The sequence below is a fragment of the Felis catus genome, chromosome B1 (genome assembly GCF_018350175.1).
Source record: "Felis catus isolate Fca126 chromosome B1, F.catus_Fca126_mat1.0, whole genome shotgun sequence".
Classification (NCBI taxonomy): domain Eukaryota; kingdom Metazoa; phylum Chordata; class Mammalia; order Carnivora; family Felidae; genus Felis; species Felis catus.
The window spans coordinates 137,365,544-137,380,688 of record NC_058371.1 but is presented as its reverse complement, the minus strand read 5'-3'; the positions used below and the strand labels follow the sequence as shown (position 1 = coordinate 137,380,688).

Here is a 15,145-nt window from a genome sequence, read left to right as displayed (position 1 = left end):
CTCATTATTTGGCCTACATGCCCATACTTTTGAGGGAAGAATTTATTTTGGATCAGTCCATGGACCACACCACTTCTACTGTTACATCAACTTCCTTTGGTTTGGTTCTTGTGAAATAAGTGATGGGACTGATGTGAGGGTAGGGAAGAGAATGCTGAAATGGAAACAATACAGGACATATATAATGAACGGAAGACCAGTTACCCCAGGGCCACTACAAGTCAGTATGTATTTCTACTCTTTGTTACAAGAGGAGTTAAAACTATACCCTGCCTGACAAACACATACTCTCTCTCTCCCCACTACCCTCCCATCCCCAATAAATGACATTTAAGACTCTAGCTAGAGAAAGCCCATTCTATAACTGTCACCACAATTTTATCCCCAAATACATTATACACGTGTGCTGGTGAGATGCTCATTTACTAGCTACTAAGAAAAAATGATTATCATAGATCCTTCTTTTTCCCACAAACTTACTGTCTGTTCCCTAAGTTTATCATATAGAAACTCCAAGCGTTTGCTGGCATCATCTAGCTTCCTCTTGGTTTGCTGCAGGAGAGGAAAAACAGATGATGTTATATTTGAACGTTAACTTTAATCCAAAGACTTTGCCTTAACTCATTTCACTAACACTGACACTCATCATGCTGAACAGCTTCATTTAAAAAAAAAATTTTTTTTTTAACATTTATTCATTTTTGAGAGACAGAGAGAGACAGAGAGCAAGCAGAGGAGGGTCAGAGAGAGAGGGAGACACAGAATCCGAAGCAGGCTCCAGGCTCTGAGCTGTTAGCACAGAGCCCGATGCGGGGCTCAAACTCACAAACTGTGAGATCATGACTTGAGCCAAAGTCACACGCTTAACCCACTGAGCCACTCAGGCGCCCAGCTTTATTTTATAAAGAAACAGAGGCAACTATGAACCAGAAACCTGAAAGACCATTACTGAAAGACAGAGTTCAGTAACCTATTAATGGGAGGGTCGGGGGAGAAAGGTAAAAGGATAAGGGGCTTTCTTCTGGAGTGCAAGACGGAGCAGTGGTGGATTTCACATGGACTGCAAGCTCATCTGACAAGGTGTGTGCACGTATAACTGCACTATTCACAAAAGCAGGAAGGGCCATCTGGAGGAGCAGTGCATCATTGTACACCAGAAAAGAGGATCTAAGGACAGTTATTGTAAATTATGGGTGCTAGCAGGCTTACACAGAGGTGAACTGGAATCTTATTTTAACCTTTCTACTTTAATATTACTTGTACGCTTAGTCCATTTGATAGTTAATTCTGCTTTCTGAGCTGTTAGAACACCAAGAAAAAAAGAAAATTATCTTCTGGTGGCTTAAGATTACTAAGACGGAAGTAGTAAAATGAGTTCTTAAATTAAGGAGTCTTCCTACCTCCCAATCCACATACTAGAAGTCCAGTGACAGAAAACTATTCTAAAGCTAAAATTACCAGCTTCAATTACAATGTGATTAACTTAATGACCTACATTATGCAGTAACCTTAGAAGTGACACTGGTCTTCAATATTTATTGAGTGCCTATTATTTGCCATGCTTATGTCTCATGGAGCTCGGATTCTATTGGGTGGGAAAAAGATACTAAATAAATAATATGTTGTACATGAGATGGTGATGAGTGGCAGGAAGGAAAGCTAACAGTGTGAAGGGCTAGAAGCGCTGGAGTGCGGGCAGTAAAGAAAGGTTGGAAAGCTACTGGGACACGGGAGCAGAAGCCTGGAGCAAGTGTGCAGTAAGCAATGCAGCCACGTGGGGGCAGCATTCCAGGCAGAGGAGTGCTGACGCGCGCTGGGTATGCTGCAGGACAGTGTCAGCGTGTCACAAGAAGAGTAAGGAAAAGCTCGGAGCTTTTCCCCATCGTGTATAATGTTAGTTGTGGGTTTTTCATACATGGCCTTTATTATGTTGAGGTACGTTCCCTCTATATCTACTTTGTTGAGGGTTTTTATCATGAATGGATTTTGTACTTTGTCAAATGCTTTTTCTGCATCTACTGAAATGATCAGATGGTTCTTATCCTTTCTCTTGTGGATGTGATGCATCACATCAATTGATCTGTGAATATTCACGGAACTGCATGTCATCCTCAGGCAGGGGCCATGCTGATCTTCTCTGTACTGGTCCAATTTTAGTATCTGTGCTGCCGAAGCGAGCAAAGATTTATCTATGAATACTGAACCACCTTGCATGCCAGGAATAAATTCCACTTGATTGTGCTGAATGATTTTTTTTATGTATCAAAATCCCAACAGCATTTTTCACAGAACTAAAACAAATAATCCTAAAGTTTATATGGAACCACAAAAGGCCCCAAATAGACAAAGCAATCTTGAAAAACAAAAGCAAAGCTGAAAGTATCACAATTCTGAGCAAAGCTGTAGTATGGTACTGGCACAAAAACAGACACATAGATCAATGGAACAGAAGAGAAAACCCAGAAATAAACCCACAATTATATGGCCAATCCATCTTCGACAAAGGAGGCAAGAATATGCAATCGGAAAAAGATGGTCTCTTCAACAAATAGTGTTGGGAAAACTGTAGGGCAACATGCAAAAGAATGAAACTGGACCACTTTCTTACACCATGCACAAAAATAAACTCAAAATGAATTAATTAAAGACCTAAATGTGAAACCCGAAGCTATAAAAGTCCTAAAGAGCATAGGCAGTAATTTGACATCAGCCATAACATTTCTCTAGATATGTCTCCTGAAGCACAGGAAACAAAAGCAAAAATAAACTATTGGGATTACATCAAAATAAAAAGCTTTTGCACAGTGAAGGAAACGTTCAACAGTTAAAACTAAAATGCAACATACTGAATGGGAAAAGATATTTGCAAATAACCTATCTGATAAAAGGTTAGTATCCAAAATCTATAAAGAATTGATACAAACCCCAAAAACAAATAATCCAATTAAAAAATGGGCAGAAAACATGAACAGACATTTCTCCAAAGAAGGCACACAGATGGCCAACAGACACATGAAAAGATGCTCACCACCACTCATCACCAGGAAAATGCAAATCAAAACCAGAATGACATATCACCTCATACCTATCAGAAAGGCTAAAATAAAAAACACAAAAAACAACATAGTGTTGGTAAGGATGTAGGAAAAAAAGAACCTTCTTGCACTGTTAGTGGGAATGCAAACTGTGCAGCACCTGTGGAAAACAGTATGAAGGGTCCTCAAAAAGTTAAAAATAGAACTACCCTACAATCCAGTAATTGCACTAGTGGGTATTTACCCCCAAAATACAAAAACACTAATTCAAAGGGATACATGCATCCCTATGTTTATTGCAGCATTATTTACAATACCCAAATTATGGAAGCAACCCAAGTGTCCATCAATAGATGAATGGATAAAGAAGGGTGGTATGTATATGTATATAGACATACACACACATATACAACGGAGTATTACTCAGTAATAAAAAGAATGAAATCTTTGCTATTTCCAATAACATGGATAGAGCTAGAGGGTGTTATGCTAAGTGAAATAAGTCAGTCAGAGAAAGACAAATATCATATATTTCACTCAGATGTGAAATTTAAGAAACAAAACAAACTAGGGGTGCCTGGGTGGCTCAGTCGGTTAAGCGTCCAACTTTGGCTCAAGTCATGATCTCACAGCTCGTAAATTCAAACCCCATGTCAGGCTTTGTGCTCACAGCTCAGAACCTAGAGCCTGCTTCAGATTCTGGGTCTCGGTCTCTCTCTGCCCCTCCCCTTCTCGCACTCTGTCTCTCTCTCTCTGTCTCTCAAAAATAAACACACACACACACACAAAAACAAAACAGAACAAACTACCAAAGGGGAGAAAAAAAGAGAGACAAACCAAGAAACAGACTCTTCACTATAGAGAACAAACTGATGACACCAGAGGGGAGACGGGTGGGGGGGATGGGTGAAATAGGTGATGGGGGAGTACACTTATCATGAGCACTGAAAAATGTATAGAATTGTTGAATCACTATATGGTACACCTGAAACTAATTAAAAGAAAAAAAAATAAAGAAGAGGGCAGAGGAAGAGATGAAGCTATTAAGGATAACATTAGAAACTAAGTCATGTGGCAAAATTGCTCTCTGTTGTATGAACATAACTAAAGTGAAAATAGGAATACAACTATACTGTAAAAATGACTCCAGCTATTTGTGAGGAGGGGACCTCTTACAGTCCCCGCTCAAAGCTAGTATCATCTAGCTACCAGTAGGAGCCCTGCCCCAATGTGGTGGAGTCACCTGGATGGGATAGCATATTAGGGCCTCTCCCTTAACTAGGTACAGGAATTATAGAAACAGTTTGTCTTTTGTGGTTCTCATCTGGCCCAGGCCTCCTGTGGACCCAGAACGAAGATAAGATGTTGACCTAGAGGAGTTTAAAGTCAACAAAAATTTATTAAGTTGGGCTGGGTATCATGTGCCTTCTTAACCTCTCTATACTGACTCATGCCTGAAGGAGGGCTGGAGTCTTCCTTCATTTTTAGTTTTGAATGACTGTGTCCTATTTAGAGGTATGCACAGGGGACAGCGTATACTAGGCCATCTGCTCTCTGTTCCTAGCTCAGTCTTTCCATCACTTCCAGAATGCTGGGCATGAAGATTTATGATAACCTTTCCTTGCTTCTGCTTTCCTGACACTTTTAGTACAGGGGAACTGCCTTCCAAAAGACCGGAAGAAAGTTGCACATATTAATACTCAATGTTTGATGAAACAACAAATTCCAGGAGCTGTTTTTCAAGCAGACAAGTGGCCAGTGGCTAAATAAACATATTCAATGTTTGCTGGCAGAAACTGAGATTTCATCTAAAACAAGACAGCTTTGTGGAACTTTTGTTGTTGCCAATACACAGGCATCCTCTAGGTAAACTAAGTAAAATCAGTTGCTTTAACTATGAATATGATGCTAGTATCGAAAACAATTATTTTTAAGATCTTTGCAAAGTTACATATAAGATTATCTACCTACTTTTAAAAGCTTTGAGTAAGCTCAGAAAGAAATCTCTAACCTGAATTTTTTATATACCACCATTCTGTTCTATTTATGTGCCAAACATGAGGTCTACTGATGAAAGGCAATGCGGCACAGTGGTTGACAGCATAAATTCTGGAGCCAGACTGGGTTTGAATTCTGGCTCTGACCTTGGGTGTTACTTAACTGCTTTTTGTCTTAACTTAGTCATCTGTAAAATAAAGATGACAGATCTACCTACCCTGGGGTTGTTGTAAGGATTAAATAAATTTATATATAAAAGAAATTAATTATATTTTTTTATGTAAAGCAAAGTACACAAGTGCTAATTTTATTACTATTGTACAAACTTTTGCAGAATCTTGTAGGACTTCATACAATTACAGAAGAGCTCTATAAATGATTATTAAAAAAATTTTTTTTAATGTTTATTTTTTTTAAGAGAGAGATACAGAGCATGAGTGGGGGAGGGGCAGGGAGGGGGGAGAGAGAGAGAGAGAGAGAGCGAGAGAGGGAGAGAGGGAGAGACAGAGGCACAGAATCCGAAGCAGGCTCCAGGCTCCAAGCTGTCAGCACAAAGCCCGATGCAGGGCTCGAACCCACAAACTGTGAGATTATGACCTGAGCTGAAGTCAGATGCCAAACCAACCAAGCCACCCAGGTGCCCTGAAGATTATTTTAATTAAGCAAAATATGAGAAAAAAATACATACAGGATCTGTGGCTGAGGAGAGGCAGCGCTGAATAAGATCCTCAAATGTGGTCTTTAGAATGAGGTGCTCATCTGGAATAGGTTTCTTGGTAATTTTTTCTGTTGGCAAAGACTGCACATGCTAGAAGAAATAATAGCATAAATGACCAGAAATGACCAAAAGCTACCTATACGCAAAGCCCTGAAACTCTGTGATAAAGAGAAACCAGCTAACTACCTTGTAGACAGGCTGTGACAAATTAACATGTGGAATCCCTTGGGAGAAGTAGAAATGAAAATCAAATATTCAGTAGAAGGTACAGACACTCCTCCTACAGCTTTGATTTTGAAAAACAGAATTGGATATAAAGAGTTTGATGAACTACAGAACATATGTTGATCACTATTGTATGTACCTGAGGGGAAGGAGACTGTAGACCTATGCCGGTAGGAAATAAAAGGGCAGTTACAAAGCTGGCTAGTTAGAGTGGCTGCTTGCTCTGCTTGTTGGCTCATTTTTGTTTATCTTTCCATTCTTACGTTCTTTGATTTATTCTTGGAGGTTGGTAACTGGACTATTATCAAACTGCAAGATTAAGTCAAAAGTTAGGATAGAAGAGACCATGATGTTACTGAATGTACAGATGGAAAAACAAAGAAGGTATGTTTAAGTGTTTAGGGTTCTGACTTATTAGTACATTCATTCAAAAAATATTCGGCAATTATGTTCTAGGCACTGGCTATGTATTTGTGAGCCAATTCAGAAAAGATCTCAGCTCTCTGGCAGTTTTTAGCTAAAGGAAGGAAAAAGAAGTTTTAAAATGTCATACAAAAAGCAAGTTTACAAATACTTACATCTTAATGACAGATGTTACTTGAACAAAAAGTAAAATAATAAAATGCCATAAATACATGTAAAATAGCAACTGCATTGCTATTTTATAGCTAATAAATTAACATTAATGGAACCAACAGGCAATATAACTGGAATTTAACTGAGGGGAAAGTTCTCTTCAGGAAATTCTATTAGAAAGACAAGTAGGAGTTAACTGGTGAAATGGGGAAGTTAGAGTGTCAGAGAAAGAATGTGTACAAAGGAAGGACCATGATACAAGAGGACTAAAAGGAGGCCAGTGTGGCTGAAGCAGAGAGACAGCAAGGAGGAATATGAAGCTGAAGGGCTTCCAGACAATGTGAAATAACTTGGTCTTTATCCTGAGAACAATGTTTTAAACAAAGAGGAGACAAGACCAGATACAACGATCAAAGTCAATGCTTGTAGACCAGTTAGAGGCTCCTGCACTGCCAGAGACTGGAAATGAAAGCAGCATGGGCCAGATTAGAAGTGTATGCGGATAAAGGATTTGAGAGAGATTTTAAAATAATATCAGCAAGATTTGGGGATAGATTTGAAAGAGGGATTAAAGGAAAAAAAAGTATAAAGATGATTCCCAGGTTTTTGGCTAGATTGAATATGGATTATGATGCCATTTTACTGAAATAGGAAACACCAAAAAAAGATCAGGTTTGGGAGGAAGACTATGAATAAGGTTGTAGAAATGCTGAGTGTGAGGTGCCTTGGAGACATCTAGGTGGGCAGGTAGCTGGCTATTATGGCCTGGCTGAACATATACTCTGTGCAAGCTCTCCCTTTCGATGGTAACTGAGGTTCTGGTCTGGGTGAGTATTGCATGAGCACCTAAAGTCTAAACAAAAGTGAATGGCTGGGTAGCTTCCCAAACTAACATAGACTTGTAATCAGAAAAGAAAAGAAAAGAAAAAAGAAAAGAAAAGAAAAGAAAAGAAATTAACAATGCATCTTTGTAATTTATATTCCTATGGAAAGAAACAACTCCTCCCACCTCCATCAAAACACTGGTTTTTAGAATGCCACTTTTAATATTTAGAAGTTCCTTAGGCAGAACTATCTCTTAATAGTAAAGCACACTCTTGTGATAGAGATACAACCTTTATAAATTTGACTTCAATGAACCAAAGACAAAAACAGAACTAATTTTATACTTTGTGCAGGGATTTGTTTCACCTTCACATGCTGAACTTTGACCCAAACTCTTTACTTTTCACAAACTGATCAAAATGTTCATCTCTGTATGTTTAATTCGGTTGTATCTGGCTTTTCATCGTCTAGAACCCTGTGCCAACTAGCTGTTTATATGTGAATAGCAACTACAAATTTACATCTCCAGCTGAAGATAAAGCTGTATATTACTAGCTCTTATACATACACAAGAAATTATATAACTCATTACATTTTTATTTTAGATTTTAAAAGGAAAACCCTTTGGAAATAGCTTCTGCTTAGCAAGCTTGGCTAAAAATACAGATTCAACTAATCTTAAATTGTGGGTACTGATTAAGTCAAATGAAATATAATTGTCAAGTTAGTGTAAACATACACTAGCAATTATAAAAGCCTCTTCTAGAAAGTTTATGGCCATGTAATTGAAAAATAATATCCATCCATGATCAATCTTAAAAAAAGGGGTTACTATTTTTTACTTAGGTTGTCTTAATTGAAACCAAAGTTAGATGCTCATTAATAAAGGTGTAAACATAAAAGTTAACACATTAAAAAGAAAAAATGAACTGAAATAGAGCCATCTCCTCATTCCATTAACACAGATTTGTTACCTGGATGGTATTTCCAATAGGAGCCCCTGGGGCACCCTCAATATTGGGCTTTGAGAAAGATGGTGGCATGCCTGGTTGACCAAGAGGTTGCTGTATGCCATGGAAGGTCTGGCCACCTGGAAGATGTGGCTGTGGAAATGAAGCTTGGCTTGACAGAGGTAAAGGAGCTGAAGGTTGTTGCTGCAGCATCTGTGACTGGGGGTCACCCAAAGGGTTCATGATTGGTGATGTGATGGGAACAGGAGGCATAAAGTTTTCAGGTATCTTTTAAAAGACAGAAATAAAAGACACTAAGCATAAGAAAAAAAGGTACAATTTCCTCACCTTTAAATAAGGTTTAAAAAAATTTTTTTAATAGAATACTTTTTCAAATGAAATTTTATGCAGAATTCTACAGTAAAACGTAAAAGTAGAGCTAATCTGGCTCAGAGGGGTAGAGAACTCAAAACTGGACCTCTCAGTTTCCCCTTTGCCTTCCACACTTACCCTCGTATGGGGAGCCAACACCTGGTGTTTTTGAAAGAAGATCTCAAAGTCTAGAGAATTATATCTAGCAATAGTGGAATCAGATAATGTGTGTTTATATTTAATGTGACCAAGCTGTAATACCCTTTTCCTAGATCACTAAATAGACATTAACTATCAATTCAATCATATTAAAAGTAGTAGATTAAATTCAATCTCTGAATTGACCTAAATTTGTTTTTTTTTTTTGCTCATTTAGTGTCTCCCAATTTTATTGTTATGACGTCTCCCTACTATATTTGAGAAAAGGACATCACGGTGAGTAAAAAAAAAAAAAAAAAAGTAGAAATGTTTGGGGAGAAAGAAGAAGAATCTTAACTTCTGCTTTAATGGCTGTCAACAGTTACTGACATTTAAACAACGCTCAGCTACAAGGTGATTTCTTCATTCATACTATATGTGATAAACAAAAATAGTCCAAAATATAATTACCAAATTCCTGACTATTGTTGGAACCCCTAAAAGACATAAAAATCACTGGAAAATTTTGTTTCCTATTCTTTGAAAGAAACCTGTTAGAAATTTACATCTTATCTTCTTTTTAATGTTTACTTATATATTTTTGAAAGAGAAAGAGAGAGAGAGAGAGCACGAACAGGGGAGGGGCAGAGAGAGAAGGAGACACAGAATCTGAAGCAGGCGCTCCGAGCTGTCAGCGCAGAGCCTGACATGGGGCTTGAATTCACGAACTGCGAGATCATGACCTGAGCCGAGGTCAGACGTTTAAATGACTGAGCCACCCAGGCGCCCCTACATCTTCTCTTCTAAAGGAAGTTAAATTCACACCACTGTACTGTTTTTAACTTTCTTTCCTTCCCTTCATGGAGAAGATGCAAGCTGAAATGCACTTTAAACCTATCAGTCAGTGAGCTTTGCCTTCAAAAGGATCAGTGAAAGGTAGTATGTTCCAGGTGGCTACATGATTAAAGAACATCTGTAGGCAACTGGATGGACATCTTTTTCTGGTACCTTCTTCTTCTTGGGTACTCTGTTCAAAGCTGGAGGATCATTCCAACCATTCTGAGGACCTATAACAGATAATAAAGAGCATTTTCCTTTAGAATTCTGAAAAGAGGACAACTAAATTGTATCCATCGCATAGTACCTTCAAATTCTGCCTTAACTAACCTGAGGATAACCATCACAAAGGTTTTACCAGCTCAGGTGTGGGGATCACTCTGTAGCCCTGGATTCACAAACTCATTCCCTCAAATATTCACAAGGTCTTGGCTTAGGAGGCAAGATAACTTGACATCATTTCCATTGAAAGTGAAAGAGCTGTACTAAATTTAGGGATGGTGAAGTGTTTATGTCTATATTGGTGTATAACTTTCAAATCAGTTAAGAATTCTCTTGTAATAAAGAAAAAATAAATCACCTGAATCTGCTAAAAAAACAAAAACCTTGATGTATTCAGCATACTAAAAAAATAAAATAAAAGTAACAATCTCCTACTTCCCAACAGAGTAATTTAATATAAGCAATTGAACATAAGCAAATTATCCACATGGTAGAAACAGTGTCAAAAAAACCAAACAAACAAAAACAAAAAAAAAACGGGTCCCAATTACACAACACCAGCAATTTCATCATCCTTCCCTTAAGAGTTACTTATGAAGTATAAAAAAGCATTCAGATATCTGTGATAAGATTTTTTTTTTAATGCCACACAAAAAAATTCCAGATTGGCAGCAAATATAAAATTAAACTACTGTCAACGTTAGTAAATTTCCTCTACACGCACCCCCTGCCCCCAAATCTTCATCTCAAAGTGAAAAACAGACATCAGTAGCAGAATTCATTAAGTATCTTAATGCCAGTATGTTTAAAGAAAACATGCCAGAAATAAAGATAATTTTAAAATCAAAATATAATCATTTTACATTTCATTGAATTTTGTGTATGTTGTATATTTAAAGACCAAAAATTACTCCTCTTTTAACAAATTAAACATTCTTTCAGTATTTTACCTTTTACTTGTTCTACTGATATCCACGATATGAAATCACAACAAAATTGCTTAGACGAAAGAACCTGTGATCCATACATAATGTCACAGAAACTTTTTAAAAAAATAAGATCTTCTAACCAGCATGTACTCATTTCCCTTGATTTTTTTTTTAAAGTTTATTTATTTTTAAAATTTATTTTACCCAATGTGTGGCTCAAACTCACGACCCCTGAGCCAGCCAGCCAGGCATCCCTCATTTGCCTTGATTCTAAAAATGGAATTAATTTTCTACAAGTTTACGAGGAGACAGAATGCCAAAAGAGCCTCAAAACATTGAAGAGCTAATCACAAAACATTAAACTACATGCTGCTATCTGCTTAACAAATTCTTAAAGTTCTGGGCTTGCACAGAGAATCATTCAAATCTCTCTCATCACCTTCTAATCTTACTCATAGCTAAGACAATCTTGATATGGTCATGGTCTTTATGATTATACAAAATAGACGACTTTAATGATTTAAAGCTACTGGTGTCACCATGTTAATTCAATCAACTCTAAGATTTGATTTGATTAAGAACCCAAATTAAAAAATGATACTGATCACATTCCGAATATCATCAACTTTGAGGTTCACATGCATTATTGTGAATGTCCATTCATTAACTATATTTAATGATTGAAAATTTTCCAGAGGTATATTTTATAACTAATTCACCTTCCAACATAGGTGCCTGGTCTTGCATAGACTGATTTTCTGCAGACAAAATGTAAAAGTCACTTAAACAGTATTATCATGAAAAACATTCTAAACTCATTTTGTAATTGCTTCTTCTCCCTCCATCAAGCCAAAAAAGAAAACTAATTTTATAAAGGAAAGAAACTTTTTAGTCAAGTCATGTGAAATGTCTTTTATCTAATTAAGAAAGTAATCAGCTTTTGGGTAAATTGAATTCATCTAGGTTGTGCCAGATCCAATTAACTCTTAAACATTACTTTTTTTCTCTTCCTGTGCTACATGTCTCTTTTAAGAAAAAAATTTTCCTGCCTACTTGAAATATTTCCCTGTTTGCATGGAATTTTTTTCTACTACTTGATCAGTAATATCACTGTGTGTGGGGGGGGAGAGCATTTGGTACTATTTAAAGCTGTGAATCAAAATCAGCTGAGGGATCGATCTTGTTAAACTGCAGATTCTAATTCACACTAAGTACAGGGAAAGGCCTGAGATTCTGTTGTTCCAGCTAGCTCCCAGGTAATGCCAATGCTGCTGGCCAAAGCACTCTTTTAGTGGGGACTTAAAGAAAAATGGGAGGCTTTAGCAAGGTGGTGCCACTTTACTGCTAGATTTAGGAGGCAACAGGGGGCTGCACCCTGATGAAACTGTACTTTCATGTAATTCATGTCACACCATGAATAGAAACATAAATGAGAACAGGCCCAATAAATATGTAACCATCCCATATGGTCTTTTCTGTAAGAATATATGGATTTGTAGACTGTTTAGCACAGGTCTTTCAGAAACAACTACATCTCTTAAGAGAACTGAAGTTTCTGGCAGTGGACATGAAAAGAAAAGGGTGAAAACTAACACAGCAATGCCAAAATTATCAGATATTATTATCAGATATTCAGGGTCAGGCCAGGCCCAGCCTCAAATCAAAAGTATGCAGTGGAGGTATATTATATGCATATGTAACTTACGAAAATTGAACTATCTTCCTTTGGGGATAGAAGAACCAAGAGAATATAGCAATTAATGAGTTCAATTCGGTTTGAGTTCTACTCAGGAGGCATGTGCCTCAGAGAAATTGTGAGGTGGAGAGGTAACCCCATAGCTCGCAGTTTTCCCTCTAATCTCTCATAGCAGTGACTTAAGCCCTGGGTATTAAAGCCTGGGAGGGTATCCGGAGATTTCAAAAACTGTAAGCACAAAAAGTTTGTGGAGCAACTTCATACAACCCTTTTGTAAAATGACTCCAAATTTATGATGAAATCAAATCAAATTCAAAATTAGAAATGACAACCCAAATTAGAAACAAAAAGACTTGCAGTAGGAGTACATAGCCAGTGGGGTAGCTCACATAACTTGAGGGTGGAGAATGTCTTGTTGAATAGAAAGTAACAGTTGTACAATAATCAAAGTTCTCCCCCAAGTATATGCCTAACTGACTCCTCCCAATGTCAAACCATGCAATATATTTAGCCATTTTTATTTCAGCCCAGATAATCCTTGTTCAAATCTCTTATCAATTTAATGCAGTTTTGTCTCAGCTATAATTCGCTTTTGAATTTTTTCACTTTTGTGTCTTTAAATTGACTGTTTAAATATGACTTTTTAAAAACACAGCTAAACTGACCTCTGTAAATACGCCTTAATAGCAACCTTAGGTAAAGCAAACTACATGAACAAAATAAATATCTCTAGGAAACAGCAGTACGGAGGTTCATTATAGATATGCAAAATGTTACTCTTGGTCAACATTTTTAAAAAATCAACATAGAACAGTCATTGAAAATAAATCAATACAGCATGATCTAATCTTAGACATAATTCTCCCATAAAACTATAAAGAGAATCTTTTTTACTCTTTCAAAAAACTATAAAATGAAGATAAATCTCTCTTTTTAAAACATGACATGACTTTAAAGGCATGAAAAATATGGTTCATGGTGTAATATTAAGAAAAAATGTAAGATGTAAAATTGTGTGTGTATATATGTGTATTATGATCTCAATTCTTTAAAAATAGGGGCACCTGGGTGGCTGAGTCGGTTAAGCATCTGACTTCAGCTCAGGTTATGATCTCACAGTTCATGAGTTCGAGCCCCACATCAGGCTCTGTGCTGACATCCCAGAGCCTGGAACTTGCTTCAGATACTGTGTCTCTCCCTCTCTCTGCCCCTTTCCTGCTCACACTCTCTCAACAATAAATAAATGTTTAAAAAAAAAAAAATGCATGCACACAATGAGATACTACCCATTAGAATGGCTAGAATTAAGAAAGAAAAAACAAACAAACAAACAGAAAACAAGTGTTGGTGTAGATGTGGAAAACAGTATAATGCTTCCTCAAAAATTTAAATACTGAATATTGAATTTGATCCAGCAATTCCATTTCTGGGTATGTATCCTAAAGAACTGGAAGCAAAGACTTGAACAGACATGTGTATACCTGTGTTCAAGGAGCATTATTCACAATAGTTCAAATGCCCACATGCAGATAAATGGATAAACAAGATGTGCAATATAATACAGTGAAATATTATTCAGCCTTAAGTAGTAAAGAAATTCTGATACATGAATATTGGAGAGCGTGAAATAAGCCAGTCAAAACAGGACAAATATTGTATGATTCCACTTATATGAGGTACCTAGAGTAGTCAAATACAGAGAGAGAGAGAGTAGAACAGTGGTTACCTGGGGCTGGGGGAAACAAGGAGTTATTTAATGAGTACATAGTTTCAGTGTGGGATGATGAAAACTTCTGGAGACAGATAAGTGGCAATGGTTCTTCAGCAATGTAAACGTACTTAATGTCACTGAACTATACACATAAAAATGGTTAAAATGGTAAATTTTATGTTAGTATATTTACCACATTAAAAATATTTTTAATAGATGCATATAGACATACATAGATATATGTATATATGTGTACGAAAAGAATAAATAAACTATATTATCACTGGTAATATTTGGGCGGTAGAATTATAGATAATTTAAATTTTATTCTTTATAATATTTTGAGTCTTTAAAAATCCTACAGTGAAAAATTAATAAAAATCAAGGCAAAATTAATTTAAAAATTGAATATGGCATGTTACTGGAGATCCTTATCCACTTTCGTGTAGGGTTTAGTTCTCCAGTATCTTTGGGGAAGGAAGAAGGAACCACATGGTCCCACATATACAGGAGTGCAGCTGAGTACCATCTTTACTTGAATCCCACTTCTCACTTGGAACGTTCTTAGGTATTCCAGCAGAAGCAAAATGTGCTATATGCACTGGCTAAGATACTTTTCAGTGGATTCTTTATTAGTGCAGTGATACGAAGAATTTTGGCTAACAGACAATTTGAGAAAGAACAGAGCATCCTTCTTAACCTCCCATTTCCCCTATAAGCCTAGCATGTCACATTAAAAACAAGAGGGTCATGAAATTAAAAATTAAAGTTTAGAAAGACATGAATCCTTGAGGTCATTTTCCAATGACACAAGATAAAACAGGTACTTATAATTTGAGTAAGGAATATTTACGAAAATTAAAAAAAAATTTTCAGAACACTGTTCTATGAAAATATGTAACATTATGCCCCT

General features: G+C 36.8%; 1 protein-coding gene and 1 non-coding gene across 22 annotated transcripts in view; both read right to left on the bottom strand.

Moving 5' to 3' along the window:
* SEC31A (SEC31 homolog A, COPII coat complex component) overlaps positions 1–15,145 on the bottom strand; it is a 70,927-nt gene that overhangs the window by 1,173 nt on the left and 54,609 nt on the right. For 11 of the 21 annotated variants that reach the window (XM_019829307.3, XM_019829314.3, XM_019829316.3 and 8 more), the window contains 5 exons: positions 11,545–11,583; positions 9,846–9,904; positions 8,352–8,615; positions 5,722–5,841; positions 481–552 (listed from right to left, as the gene is read on the bottom strand). In XM_019829307.3, the coding sequence (XP_019684866.1) occupies positions 481–552; positions 5,722–5,841; positions 8,352–8,615; positions 9,846–9,904; positions 11,545–11,583 (554 nt within the window). The remainder of the gene's footprint in view (positions 1–480; positions 553–5,721; positions 5,842–8,351; positions 8,616–9,845; positions 9,905–11,544; positions 11,584–15,145) is intronic. The other 10 variants (XM_006931006.5, XM_006931013.5, XM_006931016.5 and 7 more) reach the window with 2 other exon arrangements.
* On the bottom strand, positions 2,075–2,181 carry LOC111560295. Its single transcript, XR_002742052.1, has one exon. It is a non-coding gene; the product is annotated as a U6 spliceosomal RNA (small nuclear RNA).